The 15,996-nt window shown below is 44.6% G+C and overlaps 1 protein-coding gene and 1 pseudogene across 1 annotated transcript; both read left to right on the top strand.

Annotated features, from left to right (window-relative positions):
• Positions 1 to 1,149: 1,149 nt before the first annotated feature.
• LOC136540028 (pentatricopeptide repeat-containing protein At1g56690, mitochondrial-like) lies at positions 1,150 to 4,603 on the top strand. The gene is made up of 4 exons (XM_066532012.1): positions 1,150 to 3,365; positions 3,533 to 3,682; positions 3,792 to 4,044; positions 4,353 to 4,603. The coding sequence occupies exon 1, from the start codon at positions 1,186 to 1,188 to the stop codon at positions 3,304 to 3,306; it is 2,121 nt and encodes a 706-aa protein (XP_066388109.1). The 5' UTR covers positions 1,150 to 1,185; the 3' UTR covers positions 3,307 to 3,365; positions 3,533 to 3,682; positions 3,792 to 4,044; positions 4,353 to 4,603.
• A 322-nt stretch (positions 4,604 to 4,925) lies between these two features.
• LOC136540027 (aspartic proteinase nepenthesin-1-like) lies at positions 4,926 to 15,406 on the top strand (annotated as a pseudogene).
• Positions 15,407 to 15,996: the final 590 nt, after the last annotated feature.

Raw genomic sequence — 15,996 nt, 5'->3', positions numbered from 1 at the left:
AAACACTCGTCCTGTTCGCTTGCTCGTAAACGATCGTAAATTTTCAGTCGGGAACAGTGTTTTTCTCTCACACTAAACCAGCCAGCAGTAAATAATCCACGATACGATACGGCCTCCCGAACAGGCTGACTACTTTTACCATACAAAACGGAAGTCAGTTTTAGTCTTTTTCAAAGTATTTTATTTTAAACTTTAGCTAGATTTATATAAAAAAAATATATTATTATCTATAATATAAAATAAAGGCACCGTCAAGGGATATTTCATGATGTATTTAAAGAACTAATTTATAGTTATAGATGTTTGTGTATTTTGTATAGACTCAGTCAAAGCTAGTGAAATACTGAATGGTCTGTTTCCTTCCTAAAAGACTTATTACTAGCTTTCAATAAAGTCAAATTTCTTTAATTTGACCAAGTTTATAGAAAATGGTATCACAATTTTTAAAATCAAATAGCTTTACTATGAAAATATATTTAATCTAGTGATATTTATCTGCATTATAAATGTATTGTAAATGTCGTATTCCTTATAAAGGAACTAGGTCAAATTAAGATGCTTGAGTAGAATAAAGGTAAAAATAAAGTTTTTGTTTGCACATAAGAATTAGCCCCCCCCCCCCCCCCCCCCCTAAACACACACACACACATATATATATATATATAAGTTTTTGAAAATTTCGAAACAACAAACATCAATAGTGCATCTATAGATTTGCATTGCTACAGAACTTTAGATGCAAACTCAATCTAAAACAAATATGAAAATAAAAAAAAAAAACTTGTGTGCTTGCACTAGAAGACAAAAATATTGAGATTTTGTCATTTAGCACATATCCACATGAAACTTATCATTTTCTTATGAAATATTACAAAACGATTTTGCATCTCCACTTCTGCAATAATGTACATCAATAGATGTGCTATGAACCTGCATCATTTCAAAAAATTTAAAAAGTTCTGAGTATCTTTTTTGAGGGGTTTTCACGTTTCCATGGTTTGAACTCAATATTTTTCCTAAGAATTATATTTTGGACAGAGGGGGTAAATGTGATTCGAGAACTTTACAATTTCGAAAGTACAGAACCATAAACCCACCATCTTTTCGGCGAGTGCAATCCTGCGAAGTGGCCATCCGTCGGCAAGGGCCGACTTCCTGTGCTCGTTCCTGTCATACCTCGCCGCCATGCGCCTCCCGCCCGTCCGCTTCCTTCCGTCGAGCTCGGCGCCGGCGGTAGTGGACGCGAACGCCCGCATCGCCCGGCTGGCACGCACGGGGAACATGGAGGGCGCCCGCGCCACGTTCGAGGCCATGCCGCTCCGCACCACCGCCTCCTACAACGCCCTCCTTGCCGGCTACTTCCGCAATCACCTCCCCGAATCCGCGCTCCGCGTCTTCCAGTGGATGCCCTCGCGGGACCTCGCCTCCTACAACGCGCTCATCTCTGGCCTCTCCCTGCGCCGTCACACCCTCCCCGACGCCGCCGCGGCGCTCGCCACCATCCCCTACCCGCCCTCGGTCGTCTCCTTCACATCCCTCCTGCGCGGGTACGTGCGCCACGGCCTCCTGGCTGACGCCATACAGCTGTTCCGCCAGATGCCTGAGCGCAATCACATATCGTACACGGTGCTGCTCGGTGGCTTCCTCGACGCCGGCCGTGTTGACGAGGCTCGAAAGTTGTTTGACGAAATGCCTGCAAAGGATGTTGTAGCGTGGACTGCCATGCTGTCTGGGTACTGCCAGGTTGGCCGGGTCGCTGAGGCGCGCACACTGTTTGATGAAATGCCAAAGAGGAATGTTGTATCGTGGACAGCTATGGTCTCTGGCTACACTCAGAATGGGCAGGTGAACCTTGCTCGGAAGCTGTTCGAGGTGATGCCTGAGCGAAATGAGGTGTCGTGGACTGCAATGCTATTTGGGTATATACAGGCTGGCCGCATAGAGGATGCTGAGGAGCTGTTTAATGCAATGCCAGATCACCCATTGGCCGCCTGCAATGCGATGATAGTTGGGTTTGGGCAGCGGGGGATGGTGGATGCTGCCAAGGCAGTTTTCGACAGGATTTGTGAGAGAGATGATGGAACATGGAGTGCAATCATCAAAGCATATGAGCAGAATGAGTTCTTGATGGAGGCACTGTCTACCTTCCATGAGATGTTGCACATTGGAATCCGTCCAAACTACCCATCAGTCATCAGCATCCTCACGGTCTGTGCAGCACTGGCTGTTCTTGATTATGGGAGAGAGTTGCATGGTGCAATGCTGAGGCGCTCCTTTGACATGGACATCTTTGCCGTGTCAGCATTAATCACAATGTACATCAAATGTGGCAATTTGGATAAGGCCAAAAGGGTCTTTGACATGTTTGAGCCCAAAGATGTTGTGATGTGGAACTCCATGATCACTGGCTATGCTCAACATGGGTTGGGAGAGGAAGCACTCCGCATATTTGATGACATGAGGTTGGCTGGGATGGTGCCTAATGGAATTACATACATAGGGGCCCTTACAGCATGTAGCTACACAGGAAAAGTTAAAGAAGGCAGGGATATTTTTAATTCTATGGGTACAAATTCTTGCATCAAACCTGGATTGGAGCATTATGCTTGTATGGTTGATTTGCTTGGTCGAGCTGGACTTGTGGAGGAAGCACTGGATTTGATAAAGACCATGCCAGTTGAACCAGATGCTGTCGTCTGGGGAGCTTTGATGGGAGCCTGTAGGATGCACAAGAATGCTGAGATTGCTGAGATTTCTGCTAAGAAGCTTTTAGAGCTAGAGCCTGGAAATGCTGGACCATATGTCTTGCTCTCTCACATTTATACATCCTCTGGAAGATGGGAAGATGCTTCTAAGATGCGGAAATTCATTAGCTCAAGGCATTTGAACAAATCACCAGGCTGTAGTTGGATAGAATACAACAAGAGGGTGCATCTCTTTACATCGGGTGATGTATTAGCACATCCAGAGCATGCTATTATCCTTAAAATGCTGGAGAAGTTAGATGGGTTGTTGATGGAATCTGGATACTCAGCTGATGGAAGTTTTGTGCTTCATGATATAGATGATGAGCAAAAAACTCATAGCCTACGGTATCACAGTGAGAGGCAGGCTGTGGCATATGGATTATTGAAAATCCCAGAAGAATTGCCCATCCGTGTCATGAAAAATCTCAGAGTATGTGGTGATTGCCACTCTGCAATAAAGTTGATTGCTAAGATAACATCTCGGGAAATCATACTGAGAGATGCAAATCGGTTCCATCATTTCAAAGATGGGTTTTGTTCATGCAGGGATTATTGGTGAGGTGAATGCTCTAGTAAATTCCTTGCTTCACATCATCGCTTTGATGACCCTTTCATTTGGTAAGTCTCGTTACCTTTTTTTTTTTGAGCGGAAAGTCTCGTTACTCAAGACAGTCACCCTTAGTTTTCCAAATCATTAATTAAATTAGCTACAATACATACTTCCTATTGATTTCCACTGAAAGGCCTCACTGTACCTTGTTTAGTAATATCTTAATCTATTATAGGAAACACATTCAGGATGTTACTTCCACTGAAGATGAGGTACATCCAGGATCCGCACATGGTCAACTGCGAATTCTATTGTAATGCAGAGCCTCTGATTTCAACATGAACAATTTATCTTTTGAGTTGATACAGTCGAAGAAAGCTATGAGGTGAAAATTACTGTTATATGATATCTACTTAAGTCATATTTCATTTGGAAAATTTGTGCGCTCATTTAGATTCATGTTTTTAATTTCACATTAAACTTCGACTCTGCAGATACTAGTACCTGGTATGATGTTCAGAATCATAGATGTGAAACATTGACTAGCAGCATTCAGTATTTCATCTTAAAGCACCTCACCAAGTTTGGCGAATAGTCACAATTCACAAAACGACAGAGCAACGACTGCACATTATGCTTTTATGTGCAGGTTGTCACTGGTCAGATTAGACAATTACTTGTGGAGATCAAGTATGGAAATTCACTTACATTTCTTGTAACATAATTCTACCACCAGCAGGGACCAAGGTAAAGCAACTACCTTTTTTTCTTTAAAATGTTACTGTGTTCATTTGTATATGTGGACATCAATTTTTTTTCTCAAATATCATTATATTAATAGAAGAAGAGAGAGTCATACATAGACCCAAACCCACACACAAACACCCACTAATTATTCCTTGTATTGTATGTAAATATGTAAAGTTTCAGAAAAAAGAGTGTAATATATGTTTTCAGGTGAAACTAGTTAGTTTGGCAAGGTCTTTGTTACAGAATAATTTGCACCAGATTTTATTGTCAAAACTGAAGTAATGATGCTGATTCATGGACTGCAGGTACAAATTTGAAGAATGAGGCATAGCTTTGTAACATCTGCAACATCCGTAGTCCTTGTTCATGAATCTAAAGGTACACCGATTGGATAACATAGTTGGAGTTATCACTATTACTATTGAAGATCGACTTGAAATGGAAAAAAAAAAATCCAACTGTTATTTAAAAGTTGACCTGAACTGAAGTAAATTTCAACTGTAACTGTAACCAGCATAAGAATATTTGCTCTAGATTGAACATGAGTGTAAGATTAAAGTGCCATAGTTCCAAGGATGGCTGCACCTGCAATGTGACAAACCTGTGCGAGCCAGTGAGCTATAAGCCCACATTGTCAATCGGTAATTTCCATGTTTCACTGCATTAAGGTTCCACCAACTCCCAAGTCGACCTGTTCCTTTCCTTTCCATTCTGCCTCTGTCAAGTGCTAGGAAGAATGATCTGCGTTGTGTGTTTCTATTATTACCCTATCCTTTTCACGACGTACATCTTTTGACAAAGCATACAGGAGGAATGACCATCGACGGCAGAAAGAGCACGTGAGCAACACGGTAGCTAAGAGTTGTACCCGTGGAAAATGGTATATCTGTACGATATCAAATTCTTTGATTTTTTCTTACTCAAGTTACGAAACACTGCTCAAATAGTGCAAGTACAAAATCTTTTATATACAAGCCTCCATCTCTGTTCCAAAAACCTGCAGATAACACTACCGGAGTATGCTCGATTGAACTGAACCAAGTGCAAATGAAGCAGCTTCAGAAGATAGCTTCCTACCGCTCTCGTTCGAAAAGATGGTTCTCTGGCTGCCGTTGCTTGCTCTGACCTTTTCTTGCTGCGATGCGGCAGCCCTGAAGCTGCACGCCCACCACGTGGACGGCGGCCGCAGCCTCACCCGCCGCGAGCTGCTGCACCGCATGGCCGCGCGCAGCAAGGCCCCCGCCGCGCGGCTGCTCTCGGCCTCAGGGCGTGCCACAAGCGCCCGCGTAGACCCGGGACCTTACACCAACGGCGTCCCCGACACGGAGTACCTGGTGCACCTTGCCATCTGCACGCCGCCACAGCCCGTGCAGCTCATCCTCGACACCGGGAGCGACCTCGTTTGGACGCAGTGTCGACCATGCCCCGTCTGCTTCAGTCGGGCGCTCGGACCGTTGGACCCGTCCTGTTAGATTGATCTCTAATCCTAACTAGACCCAACGGCCCAGTTAGGCCTTTGATTCGCGCCCTGATCGGAGCGCCCAGCCCACTATGGCTGGAGGGCCTCTGTCACACTGCGCTATAAAAAGAGGTGGGGCCGACGGCTCTTATCACGAGGTTCACCTGAGCCGAGCTCCCCACTGACAAACCCTAATCCGATCTAGAGGGCACGCAGCCAGTGACGGAAAGCCACCAGCCGCGCCGCCACCGGACTCCACTGCCTTCGCCACCGGTCGCCACCGCACATCATCGACACCGTCTTCACCGATCGTCGTTGCCCTAACGCAGACATAGACTCCATGTCGGATGTGAGCGGATCTTTCTCCACTACGGTGTCAGGTTTGACGCGTCCATCTTCTATCTCTCCCTTTCTCTCGTTCTACCTACTGTTACTGCTCTAGTAGTCGTTATAGGGTTCATAACACTATTCAACAGCAAGTACCCGGCTAGATCTATGCTCCTAGTGATCCTATCGGTATAACAATGGTATCAGAGCCATCGGTTTCTAGGGTTTTTAGATTAGAACGGGTAAACCGATTAGAAAAGGAAGTAGAAGGTTAGATCCAGTGCGGGTCTAAGAAGAACAGAGGGTTCGGTTGTACCCTAACCCTAACTGGGTTAAGTAAAGGAGAAGAAAAGGAGGGTTTTGGCCTTAAGAAGTTAAGAGCCGAACCCTAAACCCGTGAAGATTTCACGGGGAAGATAAACAGTGTAACCCTAACAAGAAAAGAAACCCTAACCCTAAATCCTCAATTGGTTGAATCTGAGAAGAACAAAAGAAAGAAGCAAATCAGAGGGGGATGTTGGGGAAAGGGGGTCTACCTCGCCGCTGCGTAGCGTTGCGGCCTCATCGGCGCGTGGGGAGAAGAAGGCTGAGCTGGGGGTGCTACTCGCCTGGCTCCGGCCAAAGGGGCGCCGCGGCCAGGCCGCTTGACGGCGGCACGCTCACCCGCTGGGGAGCGCGCACGCCGGTGAGGGGGCCGACGACAGCACCATCACTCCACAGTTTCGCCCGCTCGACTCGCTCGGACTGCGGCTGCGCTGCACTGAGAAGAGCGGTGAAGAAAGAGAAAGGGAAGAAAGAAATGGCGTTAGGGTTCGAGGGGAGCCGCTGCCGTCGTGGTTTTGATCGAGCGACTCGCGCGGACAACCGTTGGATCTGAATGAGCGGGCGAGATCGACCGGACCGAAGGCCGACCCAGGCGGGTGCGAGCGGCCGCGTGGCTTTGCTGGCCTAGGCCCAGGTTGCGGCTTGGGTGCGGGCAGCGCGCATACAAGGGAGTTGGGCCGGGGCATTTTGCCGGCTAGGCCAAATGAACAGTGCTGAAATGAATTAGTTTTTTGTTTTTTCTTTTTCCAGTAAATATTTATTTCCTGGAAAATGAATAAATGGCTTAAAGAAAATAGAAAAGAGAATTTTCCTGTGGGTAAAATTTATTAAATTGAGATTTATTTTTCGCTACGTATTTAAAAATATTATTTTCATTATTAAATTCAAACCAACGGGAGAATTTAATTTTGAAAAATGAATATGTTTTAGCTTATTATAATATTGTTGTTATTCTGACCAACGTTGATTAATGGCTATATTATGATGAGTTTTGTCATGCATTAATTCTATTTCTAGCCAACAATGATGTAGAATTAGTGTAGAGGACAATTGTATGTTTTATTTTTTACTAACGTTGGAACTAAGGCATGTAATTGTTATTATTATGTTTATGTTCTCACTCTATATGAATTGTGTTTTCAGACGAATACAACTTGATGGGTTGTATCAAAGAGATCCCCATTCTTAAAGGTGATAACTACACGGAGTGGAAGAAAAAAATTGGCATAACCTTCATCTTGGCTGAGGTGGACTGGGTGGTCACCTCACCGTGTCCCACTGAGCCTGTGGCACTGGTGAGGGAGACAAACGAGGCTGATGTCGTTTGGGCAACCAAAGAGAGGGATTTTGTATCCCAAAGAATATCATATGACCTTGAACATAGAAAGTGGGCCACTGCCAATAAAAAATATTTAGCTGTGATAAAGAACATGATTGCGCCTGCAATTGTGGGCTCAATCCCAGAGTGTGACACCGTCATCGAGTACCTCAAAAGAATAAAGAGTCAGTTTACTGGCTCTTCAAAGACATATGCTACCCAGCTGATAAAATAGCTGGTGACAGAGAAGTACTCAGGTAATGGTGGCATAAGAGAGCACATATTAAGAATGAGCAATTTGACATCCAAGTTAAAACCAATGGATCTGGCTCTTAAGGAAGAGTTTCTTATCCATCTAAATATGTGTGTGCAAGAGGAGGAGAGAATGAAAGCTGTCAATGGTGGCTCTATCAATTATTTAAAAGACAATAAGAAAGAATAATAATGCTAACTTTTCCTCAAAGTCAAAGAGAAAGAGTCTCATGCTGCATCAGCCTCAGCAGAATATGTTCACAGTAGATAAAGACCAGTGTCTCTATTGTAAGAAGACGGGACATTATAAGAAAGATTGTCCCAATTACTTAAAGATGATCATGTCAAAGAAAGGTGAGAACATTATTACGTTCATAAATGAATCTCTGTATGTACAATATTCAAAATCTACTTGGTGGAGTGACTCAGGTGTAACTGTTTATGTTGCTAATTCTTTATAGAGATTCCGTTCGGCGAGGACTACGCAAAGAAGAGAAAGACACGTTAAAGTTGCAAATAGAGTCTGAGCAGATGTCGAAGCCGTTGGCGATCTTTCTCTAGAGCTTGCTGATGGTTTCACACTTTTACTTAGAGATGTTCTTTATGTTCACTCGTTACAGAGAAACTTGATTAGTGTTTCATTCTTGGACAATGATGGATATGATTGTCATTTTAGAAATGGCAAAAATAAGATAACATTTAATAATGCATGTGTTGGTCTTGCTATCTTACAAAATGAGTTTTATTTGATATCACTACGTGATGATGTAAATGTTGTATGCGATGATGGGAACGTTACGTGCGACAATGTGAATGTATCCTCGTCTGCGGTTGTAAACAGAAAACGAAAGAGAGCTCACGATGCATTGTCGAAATTATAGCACTATCGTTTAGGCCATATTTCGAGGGGGAGAATAGAAAGACTAGTTAAGAATGATATTCTTCCTGTATTAGAGCTCTCAGATTTAGAACAATGCAGAGAATGCTTTAAAGGAAAGTATGTAAAGAAAATTAAGAAAGATGTCAAACGAAGCGTAGAAATTCTACAGATTATTCATACAGACATCTGTGGTCTATTTCCTGTAAAGAGTATGGATGGTTATGATTCATTCATAACATTGATAGGTGATTACTCTCGTTATTGCTACATTTATCCAATCAAAGAAAGAACAGAAGCATTGGATAAATTTAAGATATTTAAGGTAGAAGTTGAAAACCAACATAATTTAAAGATTAAGATAGTCAGGTCCAACCGTGGGGGGAGTACTACGGTCGGCATACCTCATATGGCCAAGTTCCTAGACCTTTTGCATGGTTCTTACAGGAGAATGGCATAGTAGCCCAGTATTCTACACCAGGCAAACCTCAGCAGAATGGAGTAGTTGAAAGACACAATCGTACTTTGATGGATATGGTGCGTAGTATGATAAGTTACTCCACCTTACCGTTGAGCCTGTGGATGGAGGCATTAAAAATCATCATTCATATTCTCAATAGAGTACCCAGTAAGTCGGTGCCCAAAACACCATATGAGTTGTGGACAGGAAAAGTACCCTCACTAAACCACTTACGTGTGTGGGAGAGTCCTGCTGAGGATAAAGTATTTAACCCAAACATTAGAAAACTAGATCCCAAAATAGTAAGTTGCCATTTCATTGGCTACCCAGAAAAGTTAAAAGGTTTTCATTTCTACTGTCCAAACAGACATACAAAGTTTGTGGAAACAAGACACGTTGTCTTTCTAGAGGATAAAATGATGAGAGGGAGCATGGTAGCTTAAGAAATTGACCTTGAAGAGAAGCGGGTGTATGCGCCCACTCCGATGATTCATGAGTCATTTTTCTCACTACCTGTTGTCGCTGCACCAACAGTGCAAGATACTGTAGTGCCAGCACCTGTTGTTATTCCGCCTGTGGCAACAATGAATGATGATGAGGAACCTGTTCCTCAGGATCCTGTAGAACCTATTTGAAGGGTCGAGATGGTGACTAGAGGGGGGTGAATAGTCCTTTTTAAAACTTAATCACGTTGGCTAACCGAAACAAGTGCAGAATTAAAACTATCGGTCTAGCCAAGACTATACCCCTCTATATATGTTCACTAGCACCTTGCAAAGATACTAATCAAGCAACAAAGGTGTTGGCCTAGCTAGAGCTCTCCTAACCAATTCTAGAAGCAAGGTCACACAAACCTATGCCACTAGTACTTTAAGCTACAAGGGAGCTCCTACATATGCTAGTAAGCAAAAGCACAAAGCCAACTAAACTCACTAGCAATACTCAATAACAAGGCAACCAATGCTAAATTAGAGAGCGCAATTACTTAGCTACACAAACTAAGTAATGTGACTAACAAGATTACATAAACCAAATTAACCACGTAAGAGAGCTACTTCTATGCTACACAAGCATGAAGGTAACTAGCAAGCTACACAAGCTAACTAATTACAAAAGCAACAACACAAGCTTAATGTATATGAAAGTAAATGCAAGCTTGTGTAACGGAGATGCAAACCAACGGGAAGAACAAGGTTGACACGATGATTTTTCTCCCGAGGTTCACGTGTTTGCCAACACGCTAGTCCCGTTGTGTCGACCGCTCACTTGGTGGTTCGGCGGCTAATTGGCATCACCGCTAAGCTCGCACGTCGGATGCCGCAAGAACCTACCCCTTGAGTGAGGGTAGCTCAATGACACGCTTTACTAATGTTGCTCTTCGTGACTCCCGCGGGGCGAGCACAAGTGCCCCTCACAAGCACTTTTCCGGAGCGCCACACAAGCTTTTTGCGCGCTTCGACATGGACCACCACCAAGCCGTCTAGGAGGTGGCAACCTCCAAGAGTAACAAGCACCACCGGCTTACAACTCGATCACCTAGTGCCACTCGATGCAACCTCACGATGCAATCGCACTAGAATCGCTCACTCACACAATCGGATGATCGCTATCAAGTATGTGTGAGATGGAGGGCTCCTAAGCCCTCTCAAGCATGGACACAAAGTCCCCCAAGGTGCTCAGCACCAGTCATGGCCAAAGACCACTTCTATTTATAGCCCCAAGGGCTAAACTAGCCGTTACCCCTTTACTGGGCAAAAGTCGGGCCGATCGGACGCTCCGGTCGTGTTGACCGGACGCTGGACCTCAGCGTCCGGTCGCCCACAGACGGCCACGTGTCCCGATTCCAACAGTCACTTGACCTGACCGGACGTAGTAGCTTCAACTGACCAGACACTGGACCTCAGCGTTTGGTCATTTATAGTAAGCTCCCCGAGGCGAATTTCTTCGACCGGACGTGTCCGGTCCACCTTGACCGGACACATACCAGCGTCCGGTGCAATACCCTCGGTACTGTGCAGACCCATCAGTTTGACCGGACGCAGCCTATCAGCGTCCGGTGCTTTCAGACCCAGCGTCCGGTCAGTTGACCGACGCCAGCGTCTTCGCGATCAACTCGTTTTCACTTCTTACTTCTTTACCCTTACTCCAATGTGCTAACCATAAGAATTTGCATCCGGCACAATAGAAAATAGGCATTTTATTTTCCCAAAAGCGCCGAATCAACCCTGCAAACACCACCTCCTTTGTAGATGTGCCAACACCACCAAGTGTACACCACCATGTGTATGTGTGTTAACTTTTCACAATCATTTCCCAAAGGATGTTAGCCACTCAACTTGCCACGCCACTCGATCCTAGCGATGATGCAAAGTTAGATCACTTGAGTGGCACTAGATGACTGATATGCAAACAAGTTTGCTCCTCTTGATAGTATGACCATCTATCCTAAACCTGGTCATAAACTTCTCTACACACCTATGATCGGTGAAATGAAATGCCCTAGGTTATACCTTTGCCTTGTGCATTCCATTCCATCTCCTCTAATGTCGATGCAACACATGCACCAACACGATCAACAATGATATGATCCACTTTATATCATCACATGATCATATTGGTTCATCGATCTTGACTTTACTTGCTCTTCACCGTTGCCATCATCCATCGGCGCCAAGTCTTGCTCAAGCTTTACCGCCACGCGGTCCATCACTCTAAAGCCTTTGACTTGCCCTTCACGCTTGCAACCGGTCCATCAAGCCAAGTCTTGTCTTGATCTTCTCCACCTTGATCACATGACTCAATGTCATGTCTCATGTGCATTTAAGCTCCTTCATCATCATATGTGTGAGCTTTGCAACATCTCCAAGCCATTTTCACCTTTATGGCATATGTTGCTCACACACATATACCTATAGACTAATCACCTGTGTATCTTACATAAACACAATTAGTCCACCTAAGTTGTCACTCAATTACCAAAACCAAACAAGGACCTTTCACTATTGCCACACATGAGGGGGAGCAACAACAGCCTCAAATAGAAGATGTGCCAAATGTAGAGGCCCCTCGAAGGTCTTAAAGAGTTAGAAGATCAGCTATTCCTGCTGACTATGAAGTATACAATACTGAGGAATTTCAAATGAAGGATGATCCCACCTCATTTGAAGAAGCCATGAAAAGTGATCGTTCATCAAAGTGCCTTGAGGCCATGAAAGATGAAATGAAATCTATGAATACCAATAAAGTTTGGGACTTGAAAATAATTTCTAAATGAGCTAAAACAGTAGGCTGCAAATGGGCCTACAAAACAAAACTTGACTTTCAAGGGAATATAGAGAGATATAAAGCACGACTTGTGGTAAAAGGCTTTACGCAAAGAGAAGGGATTGATTACAATGTGACCTTTTCGCTAGTCTCATGTAAAGATTCTTTCAGAATCATAATGGCATTAGTGGCACATTACGATTTAGAATTACATTAGATGGATGTAAAGACGGCATTTCTCAACGGAGACCTAGAGAAAAATGTTTATATGGCACAACCGAAAGGTTTTGTCATGGAAGGAAAAGAACAAATAGGATGCCGCCTAAAGAAATCCATTTATGGATTAAAACAAGCTTCAAGACAATGGTACTTGAAGTTTGATCAGACAATAAGAAATTTTGGGTTTAAAGAGAATGTTGAGGACAATTGTATCTATGCAAAGTTTAAAAATGAGAAATTTATCTTCCTTGTCCTGTATGTGGACGACATCTTACTTGCTAGTAGTGATGTCAGTCTACTACTAGAGACAAAGAAGTTTTTGTCCTCAAAATTTGATATGAAAGATCTTGGTGAAGTCTCGTTCGTTCTAGGGATCGAGATTCACCGAGATAGAAGTAAATGGGTATTAGGACTGTCACAGAAGACATACATAGAAAGAATCTTAAAGAAATTCAGTATGCACAAATATAGTCCCTCACCTGCTCCTATAGTCAAGGGCAACAAATATGGAGATTTTCAATACCCCAGGAACCAATATGAGATCAATCAAATAAAAGCGGTTTCATATGCTTCAGCTGTCAGAAGCTTGCAATATGCTCAAGTATATACGCGTCCTGACTTGGTATTTGTTATCGGGTTACTTGGCAGATTCTAGAGCAATCCTAGAACAGAACACTGGAAATTAGTAAAGAAAGTCTTGCATTATTTGTAAGGAACAAAAGGCCTCATGATGACGTATAGAAGATCTGATTCCCTCCACATAGTGGGATATTCAGATTCTGATTATGCGGGAGATGATAGAAAATACACGTCTGGATATGTATTCACTCTCGCATGGGGAGCTATTTTATAGAAAAGCTCAAAGCAAACCGTCACTACATCGTTCACAATGTATGTCGAGTTTGTAGCGTGTTATGAGGCAACGGGGCAGGTGAATTGGCTAAAGAAGTTCATACCCAGTTTGAAGGTGGTTGACGACATCTATAGACCACTTAAGTTATACTGCGATAATAATCCGACAGTACAGTATGCTCGTAACAATAAGTCAAGTGGTGCTATCAAATACATTGACATAAAGTATTATGTTGTGAAAGATAAAGTCCAGGATCATGTCATAAGTCTTGAGCACATAAGTACTAAAAAGATATTCGCGGATCCGCTTACAAAAAGCTTACCAGCCAATGTGTTCAGAGAACATGTAGCCGGCATGGGTTTAAGGGAAAGCCTATAATTCCTGGACAAAAGAAGACCCAAAGATAAGTATCTATTTCAGAACAGAGTGGTGTGTTGTAGCTGTTAAATCTATCGGCAATGGACCATGACGATGAGACATGCTCTATGCGCTAATCTGTAATGGAATGAACAAAAGTAAATGGTATAAAAATGAAAGATGGAAGGAGATCAAGGGGGAGATTGTTAGATTAATCTATAATCCTAACGGGACCCAACGGCCCAGTTGAGCCTTTGATTCGCACCCTGATCGGGGGCGTCCAACCCACTATGGCTGGAGGGCCCCTATCACACTGCGCTATAAAAAGAGGTGGGGGCCGGCGGCTCTTATCACGAGGTTCGCCTGAGCCGAGCTCCCCACCGATAATCCCTAATCCGATCTAGAGGACGTGCAGCCAGTGACGGGAAGCCACCAGCCGCGCCGCCACCGGACTCCACTGCCTTCACCGCCGGTCGCCACCGCGCATCACCGACACTGTCTTCACCGACCGTCACTGCCCTAGCGCAGACATTGACTCCATGGCGGATGCGAGGGATCTTCCTCCACTACGGTGTTAGATTTGACGCGTCCATCTTCTACCTCTACCTTTCTCTCGTTCTACCTACTGTTACTGCTCTAGTAGTCGTTCTAGGATTCATAATACTATTCACACAGCAAGTACCTAGCTAGATCTACGCTCCTAGTAATCCTATCGGTATAACACGTCCAACTCCTCCACGTTCGGCGTGCTCCCCTGCAACTCGCCCATGTGTGACAACCTCACCTGGTCGTCCTGCGGCAAGCACAACTAGGGAAACCGAACCTGTGTCTACGTCTACGCATACGCCGACGGCTCCATAACCACCGGCCACCTCGACGCCGACACCTTCACGTTCACGGCCGCCGATGGCACCGGGCAGGCCACCATTCCGGACCTGGCCTTCGGCTGCGGTCTCTTCAACAACGGGATTTTCACGTCCAACGAGACCGGCATCGCCGGCTTCGGGCGCGGCGCGTTGTCCCTGCCATCGCAGCTCAAAGTGGACAACTTTTCCCACTGTTTCACCGCCATAACGGGGTCGGAGCCCAGCTCTGTCCTGCTCGGCCTTTCGGCCAACCTTTACAGCGACGCCAGTGGTGAAGTCCAGTCCACTCCTCTGGTCCAGAACTTTTCGTCTCTGAGAGCATACTACCTGTCACTAAAGGGCATAACCGTCGGCTCGACGAGGCTGCGGATTTCCGAGTCGACGTTCGCGCTGAAGCAGGACGGGACGGGCGGCACGATCATCGACTCTGGCACCGGCATGACAACGCTGCCCCAGGATGCGTACAAGCTCGTGCACGACGTGTTCACGGCTCAGGTGAGGCTGCCCGTGGACAACGCGACGTCATCGTCGCTCTCGCAGCTCTGCTTCTCGGTGCCGCGGCGAGCTAAACCCGACGTGCCAAAGCTGGTGTTGCACTTTGAGGGCGCAACGCTGGACCTGCCGAGGGAGAACTACATGGTTGAGTTCGATGACGCAGGTGCTATCAACGCCGGCGATGACCTGACCATCATCGGCAACTACCAGCAACAGAACCTCCACGTCCTCTACGACCTGGTGGGCAACATGTTATCTTTTGTTCCTGCTCAGTGCAACAGGCTTTAGGGCTCCGTAAGAACAGTACCACGTAGATAGAAAAAAAAAACTTAGGGATTCGAAAGAAATTAAATGGATGTACAATCCTTTGTTCCTGCTCGGTGCAACAGGCTTTAGGGCTCCATAAGAACAGTGCCACGTAGATAGAAAAAACATAGGGATTCGAAAGAAATGGATGTACAAAACCCCCAGGATTGTAAAACACCGAAAAATTACGTGAAAAAAACAGGAAAGTTGCCTCCATCCTATGTGAATGACTGATAAAACGACGTTGGAGTGTATACAAAATTTTCCTATAAAGAGTACCAAAATTGGAATAAAAAACCTTGTTCTTTCGCAGTCCTTTCGCAACCGGATCAAACAGGTGGTTACAGGAGATACTGTAAGTGTGAAGCCGAACAACTCTATTGGTCCTTACATTAAAAGTTTTAAGGGGGTTAGACAGGGTGATCTCCTTTCACCCATCCTTTTCAATTTGGTTGCTGATTGTTTGACTAGAATGATCATTAAAGCTCAACATAATGGCCTTTTCACCGGTTTGATTGATCATATTATTCCTTATGGAGTTGCTGTTCTTCAATACGCAAATGATACAATAA

Source organism: Miscanthus floridulus, chromosome 2 (assembly GCF_019320115.1).
Source record: "Miscanthus floridulus cultivar M001 chromosome 2, ASM1932011v1, whole genome shotgun sequence".
NCBI classification, from domain to species: domain Eukaryota; kingdom Viridiplantae; phylum Streptophyta; class Magnoliopsida; order Poales; family Poaceae; genus Miscanthus; species Miscanthus floridulus.
Note: the sequence above shows the minus strand (reverse complement) of the source record. Positions and strands in the feature narration are given on the sequence as shown.